The 24,361-nt window shown below is 44.5% G+C and overlaps 1 protein-coding gene across 2 annotated transcripts in view; it reads left to right on the top strand.

Annotated features, from left to right (window-relative positions):
• ATP4A (ATPase H+/K+ transporting subunit alpha) overlaps positions 1–24,361 on the top strand; it is a 38,954-nt gene that overhangs the window by 5,548 nt on the left and 9,045 nt on the right. For both annotated transcript variants that reach the window (XM_058195906.1, XM_058195905.1), the window contains exons 2-15: positions 2,425–2,556; positions 5,854–5,913; positions 7,000–7,203; positions 8,507–8,620; positions 10,613–10,747; positions 13,291–13,408; positions 13,487–13,755; positions 16,511–16,709; positions 16,840–16,949; positions 18,438–18,572; positions 19,468–19,660; positions 20,935–21,110; positions 22,084–22,220; positions 22,762–22,912. In XM_058195906.1, the coding sequence (XP_058051889.1) occupies positions 2,425–2,556; positions 5,854–5,913; positions 7,000–7,203; positions 8,507–8,620; positions 10,613–10,747; positions 13,291–13,408; positions 13,487–13,755; positions 16,511–16,709; positions 16,840–16,949; positions 18,438–18,572; positions 19,468–19,660; positions 20,935–21,110; positions 22,084–22,220; positions 22,762–22,912 (2,133 nt within the window). The remainder of the gene's footprint in view (positions 1–2,424; positions 2,557–5,853; positions 5,914–6,999; positions 7,204–8,506; positions 8,621–10,612; positions 10,748–13,290; positions 13,409–13,486; positions 13,756–16,510; positions 16,710–16,839; positions 16,950–18,437; positions 18,573–19,467; positions 19,661–20,934; positions 21,111–22,083; positions 22,221–22,761; positions 22,913–24,361) is intronic.

Below are 24,361 nucleotides of genomic sequence, written 5' to 3'. Positions count from 1 at the left end.
TCTGGAGGCAAGTTGTTCCACTGAATAACTGTTCTCACTGTCAGGAAATTCCTCCTTAGTTCTAAGTTGCTTCTCTCCTTGATTAGTTTCCTCCCATTGCTTCTTATTCTACCTTCAGGTGCTTTGGAGAATAGCTTGACTCCCTCTTCTTTGTGGCAGCCCCTGAGATATTGGAACACAGCTGTCATGTCTCCCCTAGTCCTTCTTTTCATTAAACTAGACATACCCAGTTCCTGCAACCGTTCTTCATATGTTTTAGCCTCACGTAAAAAGCTTTCAGTCCAGGTTTGGTGCTCTTGACTCTGGGTAAAACAAAGTGGGTACATTTTTTTTTAAAAAAAAAATTCCATGACAATGTCTAATGTCTAAAATAATATGTATAGAGGGTGACTCCTTATTTAGCCAGCGGTGAAAGGAATTTGAGCATTCATTTTCACATAGTCATTGCCAATCCATTTGTCAGTGGGCAAACCGCAGAAGGGCAGGGCAGGCAAATACCTGGTCCCCAGAAACCACCTAGATATCAACTCCGCAAAAGAAGAACACAGTCTTGTTAGTTCATGCCTACGATTAAGCTTCACGTTGTTGCGATAAGCTTTTCATCAGCTTTGTGTGAATAGATTTTCTAAGTTAACGGCTTGCCCTGGACAAAGCTTTTAATCTTTTCATTAGGTAGATTCAGGTTCAATACTGTATAAACCAGGGGTCTCCAATCTTGGCAACTTTAAGCCTGGAGGACTTCAACTCCCAGAATTCCCCAGCCAGCAAAGCCCACCCAGTCAGCCACGCCCAGTGAGTGGCGTCAAGCTGGCCACGCCCACCCAGTCGGCCATGCTGCCCAACCCCCCGCCCAGGTCAACCGCAGCCCTGGTGCCTAGTATCAAATTGCTATTATCGAATTCGTTAATGTAAGTAACTTCAAACAGAGCATGAGCAGAAAAGAGCTATTAGGACAGAAATATAAGTCACTTCAAAACCAAAAAAAAAAAAAAATAGCACCTCCATAGGTAACTGGTTCAACTCCCATGTCATCAAAACTGCGTTGATATCAGTCATGTGACCAACCTTGATACCAGAAAGTCTCAAAATTCCGGGAACTGCCAACTGCTCTCATTTTCCATTTGATCAAGAGGAAAACACCCAAAATATTATTCTGTACAGTTTTACATCTGTTTTTTTTTAAAAAAAAAATACTGAATCTGTTCTGCAGAGGTGATGGATGACTGTGGGACTCAAGTTTAGATCCACTACTATCGAAGTAAAATTGCACAGGGAAATTTTATAAAGTTCCTCTGTTTTATTCCTAGAATAATTAGCTTTGTTCTCTACAGCACAACTCAACCCCTGTACCTGTGTGTACTGTAATCCATTCAGTTGTCTTAGTAAAGATGACCTTAGTAAAAGTCATCTTTCAATTCATCCCATTCATTTAATGTCAAATGGGAACAATAACAAGAGTTGGAAGGGACCTTGGAGGTCATCTAGTCAAACCCCCTGCTCACGCAGGAGATCCGTACTAGGGATTCGAACCACCGAACTGCCAGCCTTTCTGATCGACAAGCTCAGTGTCTTAGCCACTGAGCCACCTAGTCAGGCAGGTCAACGTTTGAGAACAAATCGGACTGTTTTCGATAAACAATTTGATATTTGATAAAGAGGCTTTTGTTTAAGCAAACGTTTCAAGCGCTGGGGTTCTAAGGCAGTCCCCAGACCTGTGAGAGTGTCACAGAGAGGGTCTCCTCAGGGTGCCGTCCGCCAAACAGTGTCAGCTGGCGGCCCCCAGGAGCAGGGCCTTCTCTGTGGGGGCACCAACGCTCTGGAATGAACTTCCCCCTGGCTTACGTCAAGTGCCTGATCTTCGGACCTTCCGTCATGAGCTCAGAACACACCTATTTATTCAAGCGGGACTGGCATAATAGTGTCAAATTTTAATTTGGGGTTTTATTAATATTTCTAAAATTTTAAAACTAAATTTTAATTATCAGCCTTTTTGTAATTTGCTAGGTTTTAAATGTTTTAACTTGTATATATTTCGTGTTTTATCTTGGCTGTACACCGCCCTGAGTCCTTCGGGAGAAGGGCGGTATAAAAATTTAATAAAATAAATAAAATAAATAAATAAAATAGCCAAGATGGCAGTTGCAACCAACAACTGACTTTTTTTGAGACTCACACACACTCCTTCCACTGTGGACATCACTCTTCACGCTAGCCATTCGGTTTCATTTTAATCCCAGCACTTAAAATCCGTTCTGCTTTCCAGAGAAGGGTTTTAAAACACTCCAAAGAATATCGTAACACCTTACTTAGTTCATAATAATTAACGAAGCTGTTTGAGCTTACGAACCTCTTTTTTCTTTTTCTTTTTTTTTCTTTTTTCTTTTCTTTTCTTTCTTTCTTTTTTTTTTTTTTTTGTCCTTCTAGGAGAAGTACGAAATGTACTCGGTGGAGATGGAGAAGTACGATGGGGAAATGGATGTGAAGATTAAGAAGAAGAAAAACAAAGGGTTGAAGAAAAAAGAGAAGTTGGAGAATATGAAGAAAGAGATGGATGTGGTAAGCCATAGGACCAGCCTGGAAAAACAAGATATCTCTCCTGGTTTAGACATTGTCATTTCCATAGCTTGAAATAGGCAGGCAGCTTGCCTATTATTAATTTAACAGTGGATTATTGAACTAACCCAGTTTGCCTATCACGCTTAAACATAAAACTAGTCACATCACACCAGCTAAACCTAATTATTTTTGCAGAAAGTTGACATACCTTATAAGTCCTCGACTTACAACCATTTGTTTAGCAATCATTCGAAGTTGCAACAGAACTGAAAACATGGCTTAATTCAGGCACTTGGAAACCGGCATTTATTTATGATGATTGTGGCATCCCAGGGCCATTTGATTGCCGTTTATGACTTTCTCAGCTGGCTTCTGACAAGCAAAGTCAATGGCGGAAGCCAGATTCCTTTAGCATCCACATAATTCTCTTAACAACTGCACTGATTCGCGTAACATGGTTGTGAAAACAAGCATGACCAGTAGTGGGATTCAGTCGGTTTGGGCGAGTTCAGGCGAACCAATAGTTAAATTGCTGGCTGGCCGCGCCCCACTCTGCCCCTTCCAGGAGTCCCCACATGCCCCATTTTGACTCCCAGGTAAGTGCAGGGAGGCCTCCTGGGCCCCAAACAGGGCATGAGGGGTGCAGTACGCTCCCCCGCAGCCTGTTTTTGTTCCCAGGAGGCTCCTAGGCCCAAAACAGGGCGCAAGGGTGGGGCATCCCCCCTACGGCCCATTTTTGCTCTCGGGGGGGTTCAGGAGGCCGAGTGCTGTCTGTCACATACCCTGGCCACGCCCACCCAGACGGTCATTACGGCAGAGAACCAGTTGCTAAATTATTTGAATCCCACCACTGGGCATGACCTACTAAGCTTAGCCACAAAAATTCTGGGCCCAATTGTGCAATTAAAAAAATGCACAGTGTTGCCCCAAATGTCCCTCTTGTGAAGCATATCCACGTGTAGCAAAAAAAAAAGAATTAAGTTGTGATGTGAGAAGCCAGCCAAAGAAAAACAAATTCTTCATCCATAAAACACATTCGTAATCCATGAACCCAAGTTCAGCATTATGGCATTAATTATCCTCACCTACGAACAATAAGAGATGCAACTCAGTGATCTCGCAGGGCGGTAATTGGTTTAATGAGGGGCACTTTATCCACGTCACATCTCTTAGCCGCCTTCAGAATTTGGAATCTGAAAGCAGACATTAAATATAATCAATAACTGACACTAAAGGAAATTTGCATTGAAAGCTCTACTCAGAAGAGCTGTGCACAGAATTCGGCGGACAAAATAAAGGAAAGTCACAAATCGGAACAATTGCAACATCTTTTTATTTCTCAGCCAGCAAACCGTTTGCACATTTAATGTAATTATATATCAGTCTCAAGGGAAGGAATTCTTCTTCAGAACAAAATGTAATTTTCTGTCTGAACTTCAAGGAAGGAACGTTGTTGTTGTTTTTCCATTTTTTTTTTTTTTTTTTTTTTGAGAGACAACTTCAGTACCTCTAAAAGTGCTGGTCTTCAGAGAATTTCAGCAAATGATAAGTAATGGTTTCAGAGCCTTGTTTAGATGAAGAAAAGCAGTGTTAATTCCGTCAGGTGTCATTAGTCTAATCCATTTCATAATTCGTAATTTAACCTCTCCTCAAATTTCTCTGAATAACAGAGAATGCTTCATTTCAAGAGCATTTGAAGTTAATTATTTTGTTTCCTAAATATTTTGGTATGCAGACATTAGAGCTGCAAATTCTTTTTAAATACTGTGCCTCCTTCATTTTCTTTTTGTTTAAAAAAAGTTTTATTTTAACATTCTTATCCAATAACATATCCAATAACATATTTAATGTACCATCATATACAATTAATCAGATCTGCCCAGTCACCACCCCCTTCCTTTTACTCTCCTTCTCTACCTTCTTCTACTTTCCACAACCATCCTCCCCTTCTCTTATCTACATCCTCTCCTCCTTCCTCCCTACTCCTTTCTTCTCCCTCTTCTATCCCTCTTCCTTCCTTTCCTCTTCCTCGTCTTCTCTTACCTACCTCCTTCTCTCTTCTACTTCCTTCTTTCCCATCATTCTGAAGTGGTAGCCAGGCAGCTCCAATCTTACATTAATTATACATCTTCAATCATCTTTGTACATTAACTATCAATCCATTTTCTACCCTCATCTTCCCTCCCCCTCCCTTCCCCTTCCTCCCCCCACCCCCCAGGACTTCCCAGAACCGAATACAGGGTATAAAACTAACAACAAAAATTAAAATATAGCACAAATCATAATCCATAATCACTCCTTAAAACCTCCACTCCCCTTCCAGAGACAAAGAAGATACTTTTCTTCCAATCCATTATATATCAGACCATTCCACTCCTAGAGTTCTCAGAAATTTCCAATTGAGTTAGTGTTTGTTCTTGAATAAAGTACATAGTTTTTAATATCCAACCTTCATCAATCAATATCAAAACAACGTTCCATCTTCCAATATTCACCAAGGGTTCTTCTAAAATGTCTTTCTTCCTTAAGCAGTCTCTCAAGAATAGTTCATATTTCCAACTTAATTTCTTTAATTTTTCTGTCCAACCTTCAAGGGTAAACAATAGTCCTTCATTTTCTGAGATGGTGTAATAAACTATATTTCTGTTTAATACTGGCTGTGTACGATTACATATACAAGCTAAAAAGAATTTCTTCATCTGTAATACCGTATATTCTTTGCTTTTGTGCCCAATATGTTTCGTGTCTGGAATTTAATCTCCTGGCCTCCAGAATCAATTCCCACTTATCTGGAATTTTTAAATCATTCCATACTTTCGTTTTGTGAGTTTATCTCATTAATTTGAGAAATGAGACTGTTCTTATGTGTTGATGCAAAACAGAATAGAATAAGACAGAACAGAACAGAACAGAACAGAATAGAACAGAACGGGTCTCCAACCTTGGCAACTTTAAGACTTGTGGACTTCAACTCCCACAGTTCCTCAGCCAGCAAAGCTTGAAGTCCACAAGTCTTAAAGTTGCCAAGGTTGGAGACCCTTGGAATAGAATAGAATAGAATTCTTTATTGGCCAAGTGTGATTGGACACACAAGGAATTTGTCTTTGGTGCATAAGCTCTCAGTGTACATAAAAAGACAAGACACATTTGTCAAGAATCATAAGGTACAACACGTAATGATAGTCACAGGGAACAAATAAGCAATCAGGGAACAATCAATGAAGGACCATGCTCAAAGGATAACATCTCTCTATCTACTGAAATCATATTCTTATCTTGGGTTTCTCTTCCTTTTAGGATGATCATCAGCTGTCCATAGAAGAGTTGGAGATGAAATATAGGACCAACATCAAGAAGGTGAAGCCCTTTGACAAAAAGAGTATCAGCAGCAAGCTGAGAGGAGCATATGTTTTCATAGTTCATCATAACCCCTTCTGCAGCCCTGAAAGTACGGCTGCCATCTAGTGTTTGAAAGGAAATGATAAATGGGGAATAAGGCTGCCCTAAGTTGATAGCCACCTTCATTGTATCCATGATAGACAAATCTCTAGGAATCAGAGCAGTGGTGAAATCCAATTTTTTCTTACTACAGGTTCTGTGGGCGTGGCTTGGTGGGCGTGGCTTGGTGGGCGTGGCAGGGGAAGGATGCTGCAAAATCTCCATTCCCATCCCACTGCAGGGGAAGGATACTGCAAAATCCCCATTCCCACCCCACTCCAGGGAGAAGGATACTGCAAAATCCCCATTCCCTCCCCACTCCTGGGGGAAGGATACTGCAAAATCCCCATTCCCACCCAACTCCTGGGAGAAGGATACTGCAAAATCTGCATTCCCTCCCTACTTTTGGGAGAAGGATATTGCAAAATCTCCATTCCCACCCCATTCTGGGGCCAGCCAGAGGTGGTATTTGCTGGTTCTCCGAACTGCTCAAAATTTCTGCTACCAGTTCTCTAGAACTTGTCAGAACCTGCTGGATTCCATCCCTGAATCAAAGGCATTACTGGTGTCAGGGTTCCAGGTAACACCCCCAATGAAAAAACCTCCGAGGCTTGAATTTCCTCAAAGTTCCATTTTATTAGAAATGTCGTATTGGCACATCTGGGGGAAACCCAAATCTGAAAGCTTCCAGGTTTTTCCCACCCAAATGAAAGTTCAAGTCCCTGCCCAGTACCCATTTGCCCATCATATGGTCCAAACATAGCACCGTCCCAACTGGAGATGCTTCCCACTTCCAGCCTTCCAGGTGCAGGTCAAGATGTCCTTGACTCTCTAAGAAAGGAATGTTATTATGACTACATATCACCCTTGCTCCATACAACCCCCCCCCACTCCCAATTTCCCACAGTAGTCAATGTGGCAGGCCTGAAGGCCCAATGTAAATGATGGCTTCCAGACCTGGCAACTGCACATTTATAACTTGCCTCCTTGTCTATTTGCTTCCAGGGCCTGACCAGCACAGTGGCTGGAGAGATTCTCCTTCGTGATGGCCCCAATGAATTGAAGCCCCCCAAAGGCACTCCAGAGTATGTGAAGTTTGCGCGTCAGCTGGCTGGGGGGCTGCAGTGCCTGATGTGGGTGGCGGCTGCCATCTGTCTCATCGCCTTTGGCATCCAGTGTGGCCAAGGGAATCTGACCAGTGCAGACGATGTAAGTGCCCACAGCAGATTTGGAGGGTCAGCGGGATGAGAAATGCAATGGGACAGGGGCAGGGGTGAAATGTAAAATTTGTTATTACCAGTTCTATGGGTGTGGCTGGGGGGGGGGTAATGTGACTGGGTGGGCATGGCCAATGTCATTCTTAGTGTCTAAGCCCAAAATTTCAAGTCTGGTGGCATAAGGTATTCTGTTGCAAGTAGAGGAGTGGAGGACTCGACTCGTCTCGTGAAATATCTCTGGACTCGCTCAATTCTATTAATGTCCAATATGCAGTGCGGGTTCCAGACAGATGAGCTGTATTCAAGAATTGGTCTAGCAAATGTTTTGCATGCTCTGGTTAGCAGTACAATTTTACCAGAGAAGAAGCTACACAGGATTAGGTTAACAACTCTTAAACCCTTTTTGGCAATGTTGTTACAGTGGTCTCCGGCACTTAGATCTTTAGAGGACCTTGAACCTCATAGGCTTAGGGATATTTCCTACTATACCTTCTCCTTTAGCAAATACAATCAGTTCTAGCTACTTTGTTGTTAAGCCAGCAGAGAGATGGTTTTAAACAAGCTCTCCCTCATGAGCTGAGGTGATGCCAGGCTTTCCTAAAAAATGCTAATCGCAGGTTAACAAGCTCAGCTGTGACCTTAATTAATTGATTAGCCCCCCCTTCCCAGCTCACAGCTGTTGCCTGAAACTTAATCAGTTTCACACTGACAGCTTTTATAAAAAGGTAAAGGTTCTCCTCGCACATACGTGCTAGTCGTTCCCAATTCTAGGGGGCGGTGCTCATCTCCGTTTCAAAACTGAAGAGCCAGGGCTGCCTGAAGACATCTCTGTGGTCATGTGGCCGGCATGACTCAATGCCAAAGGCGCACAGAACGCTGTTACCTTCCCACCAAAGGTGGTCCCTATTTTTCTACTTGCATTTTCTATGTGCTTTCGAATTGCTAGGTTGGCAAAAGCTGGGACAAGTAACGGGAGCTCACCCCGTTACACGGCGGCACTAGGGATTCGAACCGCTGAACTGCCGACCTTTCGATCGACAAGCTCAGCGTCTTAGCTGCTAAGCCACCACGTCCCCATGACAGCTTTTATACTCAGATGCAAATAGGCATGTTGGTCCGAAAATGAATATTTACTACTGTTCATTATTGTCACATTTGAGAATGGTTGCTACAGAAGGTAGTTGATCAATGAGGAGTGGCTATATAATAAATGTAATGTCTGCCAGGATTAATAGAAGCAGCGCAGCTGTGACAACACAAATACCAGCATATATTTTTTTCTTCTTCTTTTTTAGTTATACTTGGCCGTTGCCCTTATCGCTGTTGTGGTTGTGACTGGCTGCTTTGGTTACTATCAAGAGTTTAAAAGCACAAACATCATTGCAAGTTTCAAGAATCTCGTGCCGCAGGTAAAATTGGCTCCCAGTATCTTCTTCTTCCTAGCGTGTTCCCGCAGGTGCAGGGTCCATTTTTCGGATCCTTGAGTGCCACTTTGCATGGTCAGCTGCATCTCTGGGGCGCAGGCCTGCAGCTTGCATATCTTTGTTGATGGTATCTTGCCATCTCTGTTTCGGGCACCTGCGAGGTCACCGGCCATTGAGTTCTTGGCTACGGTGGAAGGTGCTGCTCACTGGATGTGTCCATACCAGCGGAGTCAGCCTTCTCTCATCTTCTCTGTAACTGGTGCCACACCAAAATGCTGTCGAATGGTGTCATTTGTGATGTGGTCAAGAAGGGAGATGCCCAATATCCAACGGAGCATTTGCATTTCCATGGCACGGAGACAGCTTTCGGTCCCTGTTGTTGCTGCCCAGCGTTGAGTGCCATACAGTGCAACCGGGTGGACGGTTGTCTTGTAAATCTTAGATTTAAGACGGGTTGGCATTCGTCTCTCCCATAACACACCCGGTGAGTTCTTGCCAACGCAACCAGGCTGCATTCACCCTTGCTCTCACTTCACCACTGATGTCGCCATTGCCCTGGAGAGGGGATCCCAGATACTAAAAAATATCCACCTCCTTTAGGTTTCCTCCATTGATTTGAAGCATAAATGTCTCCCAGTATCCCCAGTATAAAGTTCTTTGACCATCTAGGATTTTTGCTTTGTTTTGATTCTGGGGTTGTTGTTTTTTATGTGAAGAAAAGAGCATTGTCAGCTTTGGAAGCCATACTAGGCCGGAAGCTTCTGTGCTGCCACTTTCTCATGTGTGGGAAAGTAGGAGTGGGGGAGGGGTTGTCTTCAGACATAATAACATTCTTCCTGTCGGTCAAGGTCAGGACAATCCTGCATCTGGAGAAGGAGTAGTTGGAGTGCTGTCTTGAGATGGGACGGATGGCGATTGGAGCATGTGATCGACTGAGGAGTGAGGGGATGGTTTGGGGGGTTTTGATTTACTGAGGGAAAAACCGGACCTCTCAGATTCAGGTTTTCCCAGATGTGCCAATTTACCTATCCTAGTAAATAGAACTTTGAAAGGTGCTTGCTTCGGAGTTTTTACTTGGAGGGTACGTGTTGCAGCTGCCAAAAAAGCCAACACAGTTCTGGGCTGCATAAACAGAAGGATAGTATCAAGATCATGTGAAGTGTTAATACCACTTTATAATGCCTTGGTAAAGCCACACTTGGAATATTGCATTCAATTTTGGTAGCCACGATGTAAAACAAGATGCTGAGACTCTAGAAAGAGTGCAGAGAAGAGCAACAAAGATGATTGGGGAACTGGAGGCTAAAACATATGAAGAACAGTTGCAGGAACTCGGTATGCCTGGTTTAATGAAAAGAAGGACTAGGGGAGACATGATAGCAGGGTTCCAATATCTCAGGGGCTGCCACAAAGAAGAGGGAGTCAAGCTATTCTCCAAAGCACCTGAAGGTAGAATAAGAAGCAATAGGAGGAAACTAATCAAGGAGAGAAGCAACTTAGAACTAAGGAGAAATTTCCTGACAGAATAATCAATAGGTGGAACAACTTGCCTGCAGAAGTTGTGAATGCACCAACACTGGACATTTTTAAGAAGACGTTGGCTAGCCATTTGTCTGAAATGGTGTAGGGTTTCCTGCCTGGGCAGGGGGTTGGACTAGAAGACTTCCAAGGTTCCTTCCAACTCTGTTATTATGTTATGTTATGTTTCTGGAACGCTGACATTATGTTTTCAGACCAAATTTATTTATTATTTATTTATTTGTTCACACTTTTATACCGCCCTATCTCCCTAGGGACTCAGGGCGGTTTACAGCCATATAAAACGTATATATATACAGAATAAAACATTAATTTAAAAAACTTATTACAAAGGCCGAATATTTAAAATAGAGATATAAATAATAAAACCCCATTAAAACCAGATTTAAAATTATTTAAAAATTTAAAAATGGTTTCTTCTCTTCTTCCCAAACATAGCAAGCCACAGTGATCCGGGATGGTGACAAGTTCCAGATCAACGCTAATCAGCTGGTAGTGGGTGACTTGGTGGAGATCAAAGGGGGAGACCGAGTCCCAGCAGACATCAGGATCATCACTGGTCAAGGTTGCAAGGTACCTAAATAAGAAAAGAAGGTTGCTCTGATAAATGTGACCTCACCTTCCCCCCACTCCAAAAAGTTTGCTTTTCTCACCCTCTGTTGGAGAAAGATTATAAAGTTTGGCCCATTTGTTTCACTGGAAGAATGAAAGGAACTAGAGAAGAAAAACATGTTCCCATCTTCTGCACACACAGATATTTTAATAGTGTAAGAAAAAAAATATTTATTTATTTTATTTATTTATTTATTAAATTTTTATACCGCCCTTCTCCCAAAGGACTCAGGGCGGTGTACAGCCAGAATAAAAACAAAGATGTATACAATTTAAAACAACATTTAAAAAGAGCAAATTTTAAAGGCTGATTATTAAAATTTAAGTTAAAAGTTAAAATATTAAAACCCAATTAAAATACATCACTAATTATGCCAGTCCCGCTTTAATGAATAAATATGTTTTGAGCTCACGACGGAAGGTCCAAGATCAGGCACTTGACGAGGCCGGGGAAGTTCGTTCCAGAGCATCACTGCCCCACAGAGAAGGCCCTACTCCTGGGGCCGCCAGCCGACACTGTTTGGCGGACGGCACCTGAGGAGACCCTCTCTGTGCGAGCGCACGGGTCGATGGGAGGCAAAGGTAACAGCAGGCGGTCTCGTAAGTACCCGGGTCCTAAGCCATGGAGCGCTTTAAAGATAGTTACCAAAATCTTGAAGCGCACCCGAAAGACCACAGGAAGCCAGTGCAAGCTACGGAGCAGCGATGTCACGTGGGAGCCACGAGCGGCTCCCATTACTACTCGCGCAGCCGCATTCTGGACTAACTGCAGCCTCCGGGTGCACCTCAAGGGCAGCCCCATGTAGAGAGCATTGCAATAATCCAGCCTAGACGTAACCAGAGCATGAGTGACCGTGCATAAGGCATCCCGGTCAAGGAAGGGACGCAACTGGCGAACCAGGCGAACCTGGTAAAAGGCCCTCCTGGCGACGGCCGCCAGGTGTTCATCAAAAGACAGCCGTCCATCCAGGAGGACGCCCAAGTTGCGAACCACCTCCTTTGGGGCCACTAACTCGCCCCCAACAGTCAGCTGCGGATGCAGCTGACTGTACCGGGATGCCGGCATCCACAGCCACTCCGTCTTGGAGGGATTGAGCTTGAGTCTGTTTCTCCCCATCCAGACCCGTAAAGCTTCCAGGCACCGGGACAACACTTCGACCGCTTCGTTGGGGTGGTCCGGGGTGGAGAAGTACAGCTGAGTATCATCAGCGTACAGATGATAACTCACCCCGAACCCACTGATGACCTCACCAAGCGGCTTCATATAGATGTTGAACAGGGTAGGCGAGAGAATCGACCCCTGAGGCACCCCACAAGTGGGGCGCCTCGAGGACGACCTCTGCCCCCCTGTCAACACCGTCTGCGACCGGTCAGAGAGATAGGAGGAGAACCACCGATAAACGGTGCCCCCCACTCCCAATCCCTCCAACCGGCGCAGCAGGATACCATGGTCGATGGTATCGAAAGCCGCTCGGAGATCTAATAGGACCAAGGCAGTGGAGCAACCCCTGTCCCTGGCCCTCCAGAGGTCATCCACCAACGCGACCAAAGCCGTCTCCGTGCTATAACCGGGTCGGAAGCCGGACTGGAACGGGTCTAGATAGACAGTTTCCTCCAGGTGCCGGGGGAGCTGCCATGCAACCACACTCTCTACAACCTTCACCACAAAGCGAAGGTTGGAGACTGGATGATAATTACCCAAAATAGCTGGGTCCAGGGAAGGCTTCTTGAGGAGAGGTCTCACCACCGCCTCCTTCAAGGCGGCGGGGAAAACCCCTTCCATCAAAGAAGCATTTATAATCCCCTGGAGCCAGCCTCGTGTCACTTCCTGAGCAGCCAGCACTTACCAGGAAGGGCACGGGTCCAGTAAACATGTAGTTGCATGTAACCTCCCCAGCAACCTGTCCATGTCCTCGGGAGCCACAGAATCGAACTCATCCCAAATAACCTCAACAAGACATGTCTCTGTCATCTCAGCTGGATCCTCGCAATCTTGGTCCAAACTATCCCGAAGTTGAACGACTTCAGAAACAGAGTTGTTAATGCCTGGAATGCACTACCAGACTCTGTGGTCTCTTCCCAAAATCCCCAAAGCTTTAATCAAAAACTATCTACTACTGACCTCACCCCATTCCTAAGAGGTCTGTAAGGGGCATGCATAAGAGCACCAGCGTGCCTACCGTTCCTGTCCAAATGTTCCCTTTGATTGTATCCAGTTTCATATAGTTATTACATACTTATGGTTATATATATGCTTATATATCGTATAGTTATTTCACGCTTATGCTTATATATAATGTTGTGACAAATAAAATAAATAAAATAAAAAATAAAATGCACAATGTAAATTTCAGAGTTGAAAATGGTCCAGCCATGATCAGTGTTTCATGGAATTAAGCAGAGTTTCATGGAATTATGGCACAGTGCACATAGAAAACCTCCTTTCTTTCTTTCTTTCTTTCTTTCTTTCTTTCTTTCTTTCTTTCTTCCCTCCTTTATTCTAGGTGGATAATTCCTCTTTGACAGGGGAATCTGAACCTCAGAACCGTACCCCAGAATGCACCCATGAAAGCCCTTTAGAAACAAGGAACATTGCCTTCTTCTCAACCATGTGTTTAGAAGGTAGGAAGAACTGGTTTTTGGAGGGGAGACATCAGTTGTCCTCTGGCAGCTTATAGTTCTCCCCTTCTTCTTTTTCAGGAATTGCCACTGGTATTATCATTAACACCGGGGACCGCACCATCATTGGGCGCATCGCCAGCCTGGCTTCAGGAGTGGAGAATGAGAAGACGCCCATTGCTATTGAGATTGAACATTTTGTGGACATCATAGCTGGCTTGGCCATTTTCTTTGGTGCCACCTTCTTTGTTGTTGCCATGGTGATTGGCTACCCCTTCCTCAAGGCCATGGTCTTTTTCATGGCAATTGTGGTGGCTTATGTCCCTGAAGGTCTTCTAGCAACGGTCACGGTAAGTATTGCAACACAAGCAGTTTGAGTTCTTTCTGAACACTTTCCCCCTATTCTTTCCATAACATCTTCACGTGTTGCTTTGTATGAAGGAAGTGTTGTGGCCTGCCAGCGGCCAGCGAATCTGGCAGCAGATTCGGACAGTGAGGAGGTTGGGGAGGAACATGGCCCAGTCCTGGAGTCTGGGGAAGGCTCTGATGAGGGCTTTGCATCAGAGGCAGAGAGGGAGCCAGGGCCATCTGACAGTTGCCAGCTGCCTTTGGAGTCAGACATTAGTGAGACAAATGAACAGCTGGAGCCTGTTCCCAGTGTGCGCATGCGCAGAGTTGCCAGATGAAGGGAACAGGTAAAGAACAAGGGTCGACTTGGGAGTAAGGCCACAGGTGGGCGATGAATGGCCCCTCCTAGAGGGAATAAAAGAGGAGTGAAAGGGGAGTAGAGTTTGTAGGAGACAATTAGTTCATTACTGTATTCTTGACAAGTATTGCAGCATCTGAAAGATATCGGCCTGGACAGTCTCCAAGGTCAGTAATTGTGAACTATCTTGAAAGACTGTGGGAGAAGAAAGATTTTGCTGGAGAGGAATTCACTGTAAATTAAATAAAAGGGGTTTATCGGGATGAGGAGTCGGCTTCTTGCTGCTGGGGAAGCCTAGGTCAGAACAGGAAGTACTGCGACCGCTCCCTGGCATCTCCACCAGGAAGTCCCAAAGGTGCTTTTTCAAAAGGCAGTTGGACTTTGTTTGGAGGTTTATCTGTGCCCTCGGGGTCACCTGAACAGTGCAAGTGGGTGTGGAACCTTCTTGGAACCGCTGACTTTGTTGCAAACAGGAGAGGGTTGTCGTACACCTCCCCCCTCTGTTGAAGGAAGAGTGCTAATGACCAGATGAGTGCAAGAAATGTAAATCCTTCCATTCTCCGTCATTCCGTCAGAAGTGAAAAATGTCAGGCCTGGAAACCATACTAGACTTTAGGGTTCCAGACGCTGCCACATTTTTCCCCTGAGGGGAAGAAGGAGGGCTGAGGGGTATGGTAACATTCTTCAAGCGGTCAAGGTCGGATGGTGTTCACATCTGCAGGAAGAGTGGCAAGAAGATATTCGAATGAACTGGGAGAACATGGGACCATGTGACCATCAAAGGGGTCGGGGGGGTGGGACTCTTGGGGTTTGTATAACTGGGAAAAGAATCCGGAAATTCAGTTTTGGAATTTCACTCATCGTGTGCCAGTTTCCTCGTGCTAGTAAAGAACTCTGGAAAACAATGGCTTCTGAGTTTTTTTCATTGCAGAAGAGGTTTTTCTGGAACCTCTGAGAAGCCAAACGTCTTCAAGGAAAAACAAAGGAAGTCCAGTTGCCTTTTGAAAAAGCATCTTTGGGACAACCGCGACCTGGATGGATGAGGATCTCCACAAACACCTCCACCAGGAAGCATCTCATCAAGTAACAAAATATCTTCCACAGTTCAAAGACTTACCACCCAATGGAACAGATAGGAATGAACTAAATTATCCTTCCCAACATGGCGTCCTTCAGATATTCTGCACTACTTTTCCCATAAGTCTGTAGAGATTCTCAGTCATCCAGGTCATGGTTGTCCCAAAGGTGGTTTTTTTTTTCAGGAGGCAACTGGACTTTCTGGTTTTTTCTTTTGAAGACGTTTCACTTCTCATCCAAGAAGTTTCTTCGACTCTGGCAGGATAGTGGGGGATGGAAGGATTTATGTTCCTTGCAGACAGCTGGGTCATCTGCATCCTTTTAGAGAGTGGTTGAACCAGGAGCACCACTCAGATGACCCTGAGGACACAGATAAACCTCCAAGTGCTTCAATGATCCTCTAAAAGGATGCAAATGACCAGGTGTCTGTAAGGAACATGAATCCTTCCATCCCCCACTGTCCTGTCAGAGCTGAAGAAGCTTCTTGGATGAGAAGCAAAACGTCTTCAAAAGAAAAAACAAAGGAAGTCCAGTTGCCTCCTGCAAAAAACACTGTTGTGGTCTGCCAGCAGCCTACAGAGCTGGCAATGGACTCGGACAGCGATGAGGCTGAGGAAAAGCATGGGTCAGTCCTGGAGGCTGGGGAAGGCCCAGATGAGGGGGGGCCAGGGCCATCGGGGAGTGATGTGCTGACTCCAGAGCCTCCGGAGGCTGAAAGTAGTGAGGCAGAGGAACAGGAGGAGCCTGTTCCTAATGCATACATGAGAAGAGCTGCCAGAAGGCAAGAGCAGCTAAAGCAAAGAGGACGACTCAGGAGTAGGGCCAAGAGATGATTGGCCTCTCCCATAAGGCTTAAAAAGACCAGCAATGGCATTTGGGCTTTGCCGGAAAACAACGTTGATAGTTTGGTCTTGTTGCATTTGTGTTGTATCGGTGTCTTCTGAACTTTTGCCAAGAAAGGTCTTTGGCAGTTTGCCTAATTGGACCAAGGTTGGTGATAGAACTGAGGAATTTGTGTTGGGAGGAATTTGCTTTAATTTAGTTGAACTACGCGGGGAATGAAGTAATTCTCTGCTGTTCGAATAAAGTTTGTTTGTTTTTACACTGACTGAGTATCTTACTACCTACCTGGGCCTGGGTCACAACAAACACCTTTGGGACTACTTTTCCCATATCTTCTAGCCAGCCAGAAGCATAACATTAGGAGTGAGTCAGTCTTGAACAAACAACTTAATGCACTCAACCCAAGTTCCAAATATTGAACCTCACTTGTTTCCTATCCCTGCTCCCCTCCCCACCTCCCTCCCCTCCTCCTCGGATAGGTCTGTCTGTCTCTCACAGCCAAGCGATTGGCCAGGAAGAACTGTGTGGTCAAGAATCTGGAAGCTGTTGAAACACTGGGCTCGACGTCGGTCATCTGCTCGGATAAAACCGGGACGCTCACCCAGAATCGAATGACGGTCTCACACCTTTGGTTCGACAACCAAATCCACACAGCGGACACTACGGAAGACCAGTCAGGTATGTGCAAGCCTAGCAACAAGCATAGGGACAGTCGCTAACGATGGGCAGCAGGTTGCCCATCCTAAGCTTACAGCGCAAGGAAACCTGCCACCCCGCTGCTGCCCGTTGCTTCTTTTCTGCTTTCCAGGGCAAACTTTCGATCAGTCCTCGGAGACCTGGAGAGCTCTATGTAAAGTGGTGAGCCTTTGCAACCGGGCTTCTTTCAAATCAGGACAGGATAATTTACCTGTGCCACGGGTAAGGAAAACGCGTATGGGTTATTATTTATTCATTTAGCATATGACAGGGGTGGTATCAGGCGTGAAAATCAGCCAATTCTGGCAGGTTCTGGAGAACTGGTAGCGGAAATTTTGAGTACTTCGGAGAATCGGCAAATACCACCTCTGGCTGGCCCCAGAGTGGGTTGGGAATGGACATTTTGCAGTATCCTTCCCTGCCATGCCCACCAAGCCACCCTCACCAAGCCACAGCACGCCCACCAAGCCACGCCCACAGAACCAGTAGTAAAAAAAAATAATTTCACCACTGGGTGGTATTCACTTACCTTCACTACAAGTTCACAAATGTGCGTGCGCGCGCAGGACCTTCCGTGCATGTGCAGAGCATCAAAAACAGAACATGATTATATCCGGGCAGGTGGGTGGAGCCTCTTGCCGTTGCCGCTACCAGTTCGCCCAAACCAGATAGAACCAGCTACATAACTTACTGGCGTATGATGAGAATATGACAAAAGAGTAAACATATAAAGGCGGTTCACAGCATACAACAGTTCATTGAGTGACCATTCGAGGTTACAACGGTTCTGAAAAAAGTGACTGGTGACCATTGTTCACCCTTAGAGGACCGGTGCAGCATCACGTAATCAAAATTCGCAGGCTTGGCAACTGGCTTGTACTTATGACAGTTGCAGTGTCCCGGGGTCATGTGATCCTCTTTTTGCAATCAAAGTTCCAATATATTTCTCCGAGTCTTTTGCCATTAAAGCCAAAAGAAAAGTTTCTGGTTTCCTCTTTATCTTCATTGTAAGAATTTTCTGTATTAAAAGATGGAATCGGACTCCAAAATTTCTTTGCTTTATCAAACATGTCCACCATAGATGATAAAAAGTCCCTTCTTGATTTTCACACTTCCAACATTCATTTGAAATACCTTTATATATTCTAGATCAGGGGTCTCCAACCTTGGCAACTTTAAGACTTGTGGACTTCAACTCCTAGAATTCCTCAGCCAGCTTTGCCGATAGCCAACACCTATCTTTGAAGACGTTTTGCTTCTCATCCAAGAAGAAGAAGCTGAAGAAGCTTCTTGGATGAGAAGTGAAAAGCCTTCAAAGAAAAACCAAAAAGTCCATTTGCCTCTTGGGGGGGAAGCACTTTTGGGACAACCATGACCTGGATCAGCAAAGCTGGCTGAGGAACTCTGGGAGTTGAAGTCCACAAGTCTTAAAGGGACCAAGGTTGGAGACCCCTGACCTGGATGACACCAAGACATAGACCATAGACACCAAGTGAGGGGCAATCAAAGGCCTAGAAAGCTTACTTCCGCACGAGCTATCCAATCTCATTTTAACCATCTTGCCTTCTGAGGAATTTTGGGAGTTGAAGGCCACTCATCTTAAAGCTGCCAAACTTTGAGAAAAACCGATCCAGTATCAATGCAAATTCAGCCAAGCACTTCAACGGTGCTAAGCCTTGTTTCTATGTTTCTCTCCCTTTTCAATCCCAGCGTATTGTGATCGGAGATGCCTCCGAGACAGCCCTGTTGAAATTCTCTGAAATCACCCTCGGCAACGTCATGGAGTACCGGGAGCGCTATAAAAAAGTCTGCGAGATCCCCTTCAACTCCACCAACAAATTCCAGGTGAGCAGCTGACTTTCTGTCCCTTTGATTCCAAAGAAGTTCAGCAAGGGTCACCAAAAGGAACTCTGATTCAAATTGTACTGAATTAATCTAGCATTTAAAGCCAGACTCGGTTCCCTCCTACTTATAGTTCATTGCCAAAAGCCAAGGAGCTAGAAAGTTGCACATTGGGTATGGAGAAATCTCATGGATTCTATGCAGGGGTGAAATGCTCCTGGTTTGAATCGGATCACACAATCCAGTAGCGATGGCTGTGGGTGGTTCAGAGAAAATCCCGAAACACCCCCAGCCCCAGCTGAGCCGGGCGATTATCAGAGGTTGTTTTTTTTTTACTTTTAAAAGCATTTTTTCTTCAGCCAAAAAAAATGCTTTTAAAAGTTAAAAGTTAAAAAAAAGCCTCTGATGATCGCGCAGCTCAGCTCAGATCGTCAGAACCCTTTAAAAGCATTTTTTCTACAACCTCTTCGGCCAAAGAGGTTGTAAAAAAAAAGTTTTTAAAAGGCTCCTCAGCGATCCCAGCTGAGGTGCTTGATCATCAGAGGCTTTTAAAAGCATTTTTCTACAACCTCTTCGGCCGAAGAGATTGTAAAAAAAATGCTTTTAAAAGGTTCTGGCGATCAAGCAATTCAGCTGGGATCGTCAGAACCCTTTTTAAAGCTTTTTTATCTCTGGCAATCCCAGCTGAGTTGCCTGATCATCACAGGCTTTTAAAAGCATTTTTCTACAACCTCTTCAGCCGAAGAGGTTGTAGAAAAAATGCTTGTAAAAATTTTTTAAAAAAAGTTGGCCAGCCCACCCACTCACATTACCCCCCCCCACCAAGCCACGCCCACAGAACCGGTAGTAACAAATTTTACCTTTCACCCCTGATTCTATGGTCTTCCTTTACTTTCAGCTGTCTATCCATGAGCTTGATGATCCCAGAGACCAGCGCCATCTGCTGGTGATGAAAGGTGCTCCTGAGAGGATCCTGGAACGCTGCTCTACCATTATGATTAAGGGCCAGGAGTTGGCCCTTGATGAGCAATGGAGGGAAGCTTTCCAAACAGCTTATATGGACCTTGGCGGACTGGGCGAGCGTGTGCTGGGTAAGAAAGAATGGTATCAATGACTGAAGTTTTCTTTAAGTACTTACTGAAAAAAAGTAAGGTTCTACATTTAGGCAAGAAAACCAAAATGCACAGGTACAGTATATGTGGTACCTTGCTCAATAGTAGTAACTGTGAGAGGGATCTTGGAGTCCTAGTGGACAACCATTTAAATATGAGCCAGCAGTGTGCAGCAGCTGCCCAAAAAGTCAACACAGTTCTAGGCTGCCTAAACAGAATAAACAGGCTGCTTGTGGTTTGGGTTATTGCAATGGTTACTCAAGACCTTTTCTGGAATACTCTTGTTTCAAAAGGTGGAAATGCTTCATTATATTGTCATTGGAAAGAATGTTATTGGTTTCCTAAAGGGCCTTCCATGCTAGATGTTTTCTTTGGGATGGCCCTTGCACATATGGGAAGGTCCAAATGACATCCTCATCATCCTTGTCTGATGAAAAGAAGGACTAGGAGAGATATGATAGCAGTCTTCCGATATCTCAGGGGCTACCCCAAAGAAGAGGGAGTCAAGTTCTTCTCCAAAGCACCTGAAGGCAGGACAAGAAGCAATGGGTGGAAACTAATCAAGGAGAGAAGCAACTTAGAACTAAGGAGAAATTTCCTGACAGTGAGAACAATTAATCAGTAGAACAACTTGCCTCCAGAAGTTGTGAATGCTCCAACACTGGAAGTTTTAAAGAAGAGGTTGGATAACCATTTGTCTGAAGTGGTGTAGGGTTTCCTGCCTAAGAAGCAGGGGGTTGGATTAGAAGACCTCCAAGGTCCCTTCCAACTCTGTTATTCTATTCTATTTTATTTTTTAAAAAAAGAAATCTCTACAACTCCCTACTGGTAGGCTAGTTTTATCTTTGAGAAGAACCTCAACAAAACACCCTCTTTATGGATCTTCTCCTTCACTGACCTGTTGAGCCCTTCCAGGTAGCAATTATGCTCTCGTGAGCAGCATGGAGCCACCACTGAACTCTCGTACAATTTCTCAGAGTTATTTTACATGAGCAGCATTCAGGAAATTTAAATAATGTCTCCAAGCTTCTGGAATTTCATCCTGTGTATAGCAACCACCGAAGTATCCACCAACACCCTCAACAGTGTCAACTACTTGGATGGTGAGAAACCTGAAATATCAAGCTAAGCATCAAAAGCCCAGTTTGAGCACTGCGGGCTAAGCGAAGATGGAGCTGTATTGAATTTGAATGAGTAGTTTGACTTACGGGCTTATGAAGTAGGTTTCGCAATGCCTTCCCTCTTGTCCACAGGTTTCTGTCACCTCTACCTTCCCCAGCATGAATTCCCGCGTGGCTACCACTTTGACAGTGATGAAACAAACTTCCCCACTAGTGGGCTATGCTTTGCAGGCCTTATCTCTATGATTGATCCACCCAGAGCCACTGTGCCCGATGCCGTCATGAAATGTCGTACCGCAGGTATCCGGGTAAGTTCATCAGATGTTCCAATGATTTCAATGGTTGGGAAAGTATTTGTAATAATGCTATGGGAGCCAGACGGGGACACATTGGAATCTTACAAGATCCTAGGATGGTTCTTTCCTAATCTGAGGCTTCTGGATATGTTGGACTTCATCTCCCAGGATAGCAATAGCACTTAGACTTAAATCGTATTTTTTGGACCATAAGAGGTACTTTTTTGTCTCCCAAAAGGGGGTGAAAATGTCTGTGCGTCTTATAGACTGAATATTGCCAAGTCCTGACCACCCGCCTACAGTTTTTGTTTTTTGCGACCACACGCCCCATTTTCGGGCCTTTGTTCGGCCTTTTTCAGGCCTTTTTTTCTGCCCACTTTTGGGGCTTTTTTCAGTCTGTTTTTAAGGCTTTTTTGGCCTATTTTTGAGGGCTTTTTTCAGCCCATTTTGGAGGTTTTTTTCAGCCCATTTTGGAGGCTTTTTTCAACCCATTTTCGAGGCTTTTATTTGGCCAAATTTTTTTGGGAAAAAATGGCCTGAAAAAAGCCTCAAAAATGAGCTGAAAAAAGCCTCAAAAATGGGTAGAAAAAAGGCTGGAAAAGACCCGAAACTGGGGCACACGGAGGCCAAATACTTTTTTTTGTTGATTTCCTCTTCTAAATTTAGGTGCATCTTATAGCCCGAAAAATACGGTATATACCACTTCACAGTGCTTTACAGCCCTCTCTAAGCGGTTTACAGAGTCAGCGTATTGCCCCCAACAATTTGGGTCCTTGTTTTACTGACCTCGGAAGGATGGGAATCCGAGTCAGCCTTGAGCCTGGTGAGATTTGAACTGCCATATTGCAGGCAGCCGGCAGGCAGCAAAAGTAGCCTGCAGTCTAACCACTGTGCCACCATGGCTCGTGATACTTGGGAGTGTGACAAAAAAGTTTAGAAACAACTGCTACAATCCCCTCTCCCTCACTCCCATTTTTTCCCCCAGGTGATCATGGTAACAGGAGACCATCCAATCACCGCCAAAGCCATCGCTGCCAGCGTTGGCATCATCTCAGAGGGCAGCGAAACTGTTGAAGATATTGCCGCTCGCCTTCGCATCCCCGTGGAGCAGGTTAACAAGCGGTGAGCATCTTAATACCAGGGCATGTTAAAGAGCTACTTTGAGTGACAGCGACACCAGACAAGGAGGATATTCTGTGCAAAGGAAGAAGTCATATGGCTGTCAGGGTTCCATGCGATAGATCCATGGCAAGCGAAAACTCCGAGGCAAGTGGGTTCCTCAAAGAATAGCTTTATTGGAAATATCACATTGGCACATATCTGGTGCAAACCAACTCTGAGGGACCTCTGGGTTTTCATCTAATTAAAAGGTTTTCCCTCAATCCCAAACAATCAGTCACATTGCCCAATGAATGCAGCTTCCGTTGTTCTAGTGACATCGTTCCTCCTTCTTCCGGTCAAGTGTGAGAAGGTCCTTGGTTCCCAAGAGAAACTACACGACCTCAGCTATCTCTAAACCCCACTCCCTATCCCTCAGTTCCAGTGGCAGCACTGAAGCTCCAAGATGGCTTCGGCCAGGCCAGTTTCAGGGTTGACAATGGCGTTGCTGGGGTGCTATTGGGAGGTTTCCTAATCTTGAAGAGGGCTTCTCTCTTATTTCAAGGGATGCCCGGGCATGTGTGGTCAATGGAGGTCAATTGAAAGATATGGAAAGTGAAGAGTTGGTTGAGATCCTCAAGATGCATCCAGAGATGGTCTTTGCTCGCACCTCTCCGCAGCAGAAGCTCATCATTGTAGAAAGCTGTCAGAAACTGGTAAGATCCAAACTTATTTTAAAAAAGTAGATATATCCACTTATGACTGTATGACTGTGACCTTATTGCTTGTATCCTTACGATTTATATTGATATTGTTTCCTGATTGCTTATTTGTACCCTATGACTGTCATTAAGTGTTGTACCTTATGATTCTTGATGAAGGTATCTTTTCTTTTATGTACACTGGGAGCATATGCACCAACACAAATTCCTTGTCTGTCCAATCACATTTGGCCAATAAAAAATTCTATTCTATTCTATATGAACGTATCTTTTCTTTTATGTACACTAAGAGTATATGCACCAAGAAAAAATCCATGTGTCCAATCACATTTGGCCAATAAAAAGTTTTATTCTATTCTATTCTATTCTACTCTATATTAATGTATCTTTTCTTTTATCTACACTGAGACCGTATGCACCAAAGACAAATTCCTTGTGGGTCCAATCACACTGGCCAATAAAAAATTCTATTCTATTCTATTTCTATTTAACACCTACTTTTTACTTTCCCAGCCACTGAAACCAGAACATTTGCAGAACCAGTAACATCTTTTATACAAAATACCAAGCGTTGATAATTCTCCCCGTAAATTTTTTTTTCTTATGGTTTTAATACATATAAAGGCTGGCCAATGACCATAATAAAGATAATTGATTTGCGTAACCCCATAAATCACGACTGATTTATAATTTGATATGAACTTCCCAGATGGGTTTTGATGAATCCAGTAAACAAGTTAAGCATGTCACGTGGACACAGTCCATGATTAAGTAATTGTCTGCATCCTTCCCTTCCTCCAAAGATAATACAATACAGGGTTGCCATTTTTTAAAATCTTCATAAGGCTGAACGGACAAGCATTCTTAATTGTATTACTCTGGGATATGCAGAAATGCCTGAAGCATCCAACCTCTGCTCACTTTGGATGGACCAATCCTGATATTAGGAAGCTTCTGATTGCCATATTTTTCCATCAAGTTTCGCTTGTGAGGCTAGTTTGCAGAGATAAGGTATCGGCAGTTTGACAACCGCGGTTCTCCTCTCGGGCCCCTTCTGTAAGACACCCCTCCATTTTTAGGTAAATATTTTTAAGAAAAAGTATCGTCCTATATAGGGACGCAATGGCTCAGTGGCTAAGATGTCGATCGAAAGGTCGGCAGTTCAGCGGTTTGAATCCCTAGTGCCGCGTAACTGGATGAGCTCCCGTGAATTGTCCCAGCTTCTGCCAACCTAGCAGTTCGAAAGCACGTAAAAAATGCAAGTAGAAAAAATAGGGACCACCTTTGGTGGGAAGGTAACAGCATTCCGTGCACCTTTGGCATTGAGTCATGCCGGCCACATGACCACGGAGACGTCTTCGGACAGCGCTGGCTCTTCGGCTTTGAAACGGAGATGAGCACCGCCCCCTAGAGTCGGGAACGACTAGCACGTATGTGCAAGGG

Source organism: Ahaetulla prasina, chromosome 10 (genome assembly GCF_028640845.1).
Source record: "Ahaetulla prasina isolate Xishuangbanna chromosome 10, ASM2864084v1, whole genome shotgun sequence".
NCBI classification, from domain to species: Eukaryota; Metazoa; Chordata; class Lepidosauria; order Squamata; family Colubridae; genus Ahaetulla; species Ahaetulla prasina.
This window is presented reverse-complemented; position numbering and strand designations above follow the sequence as displayed.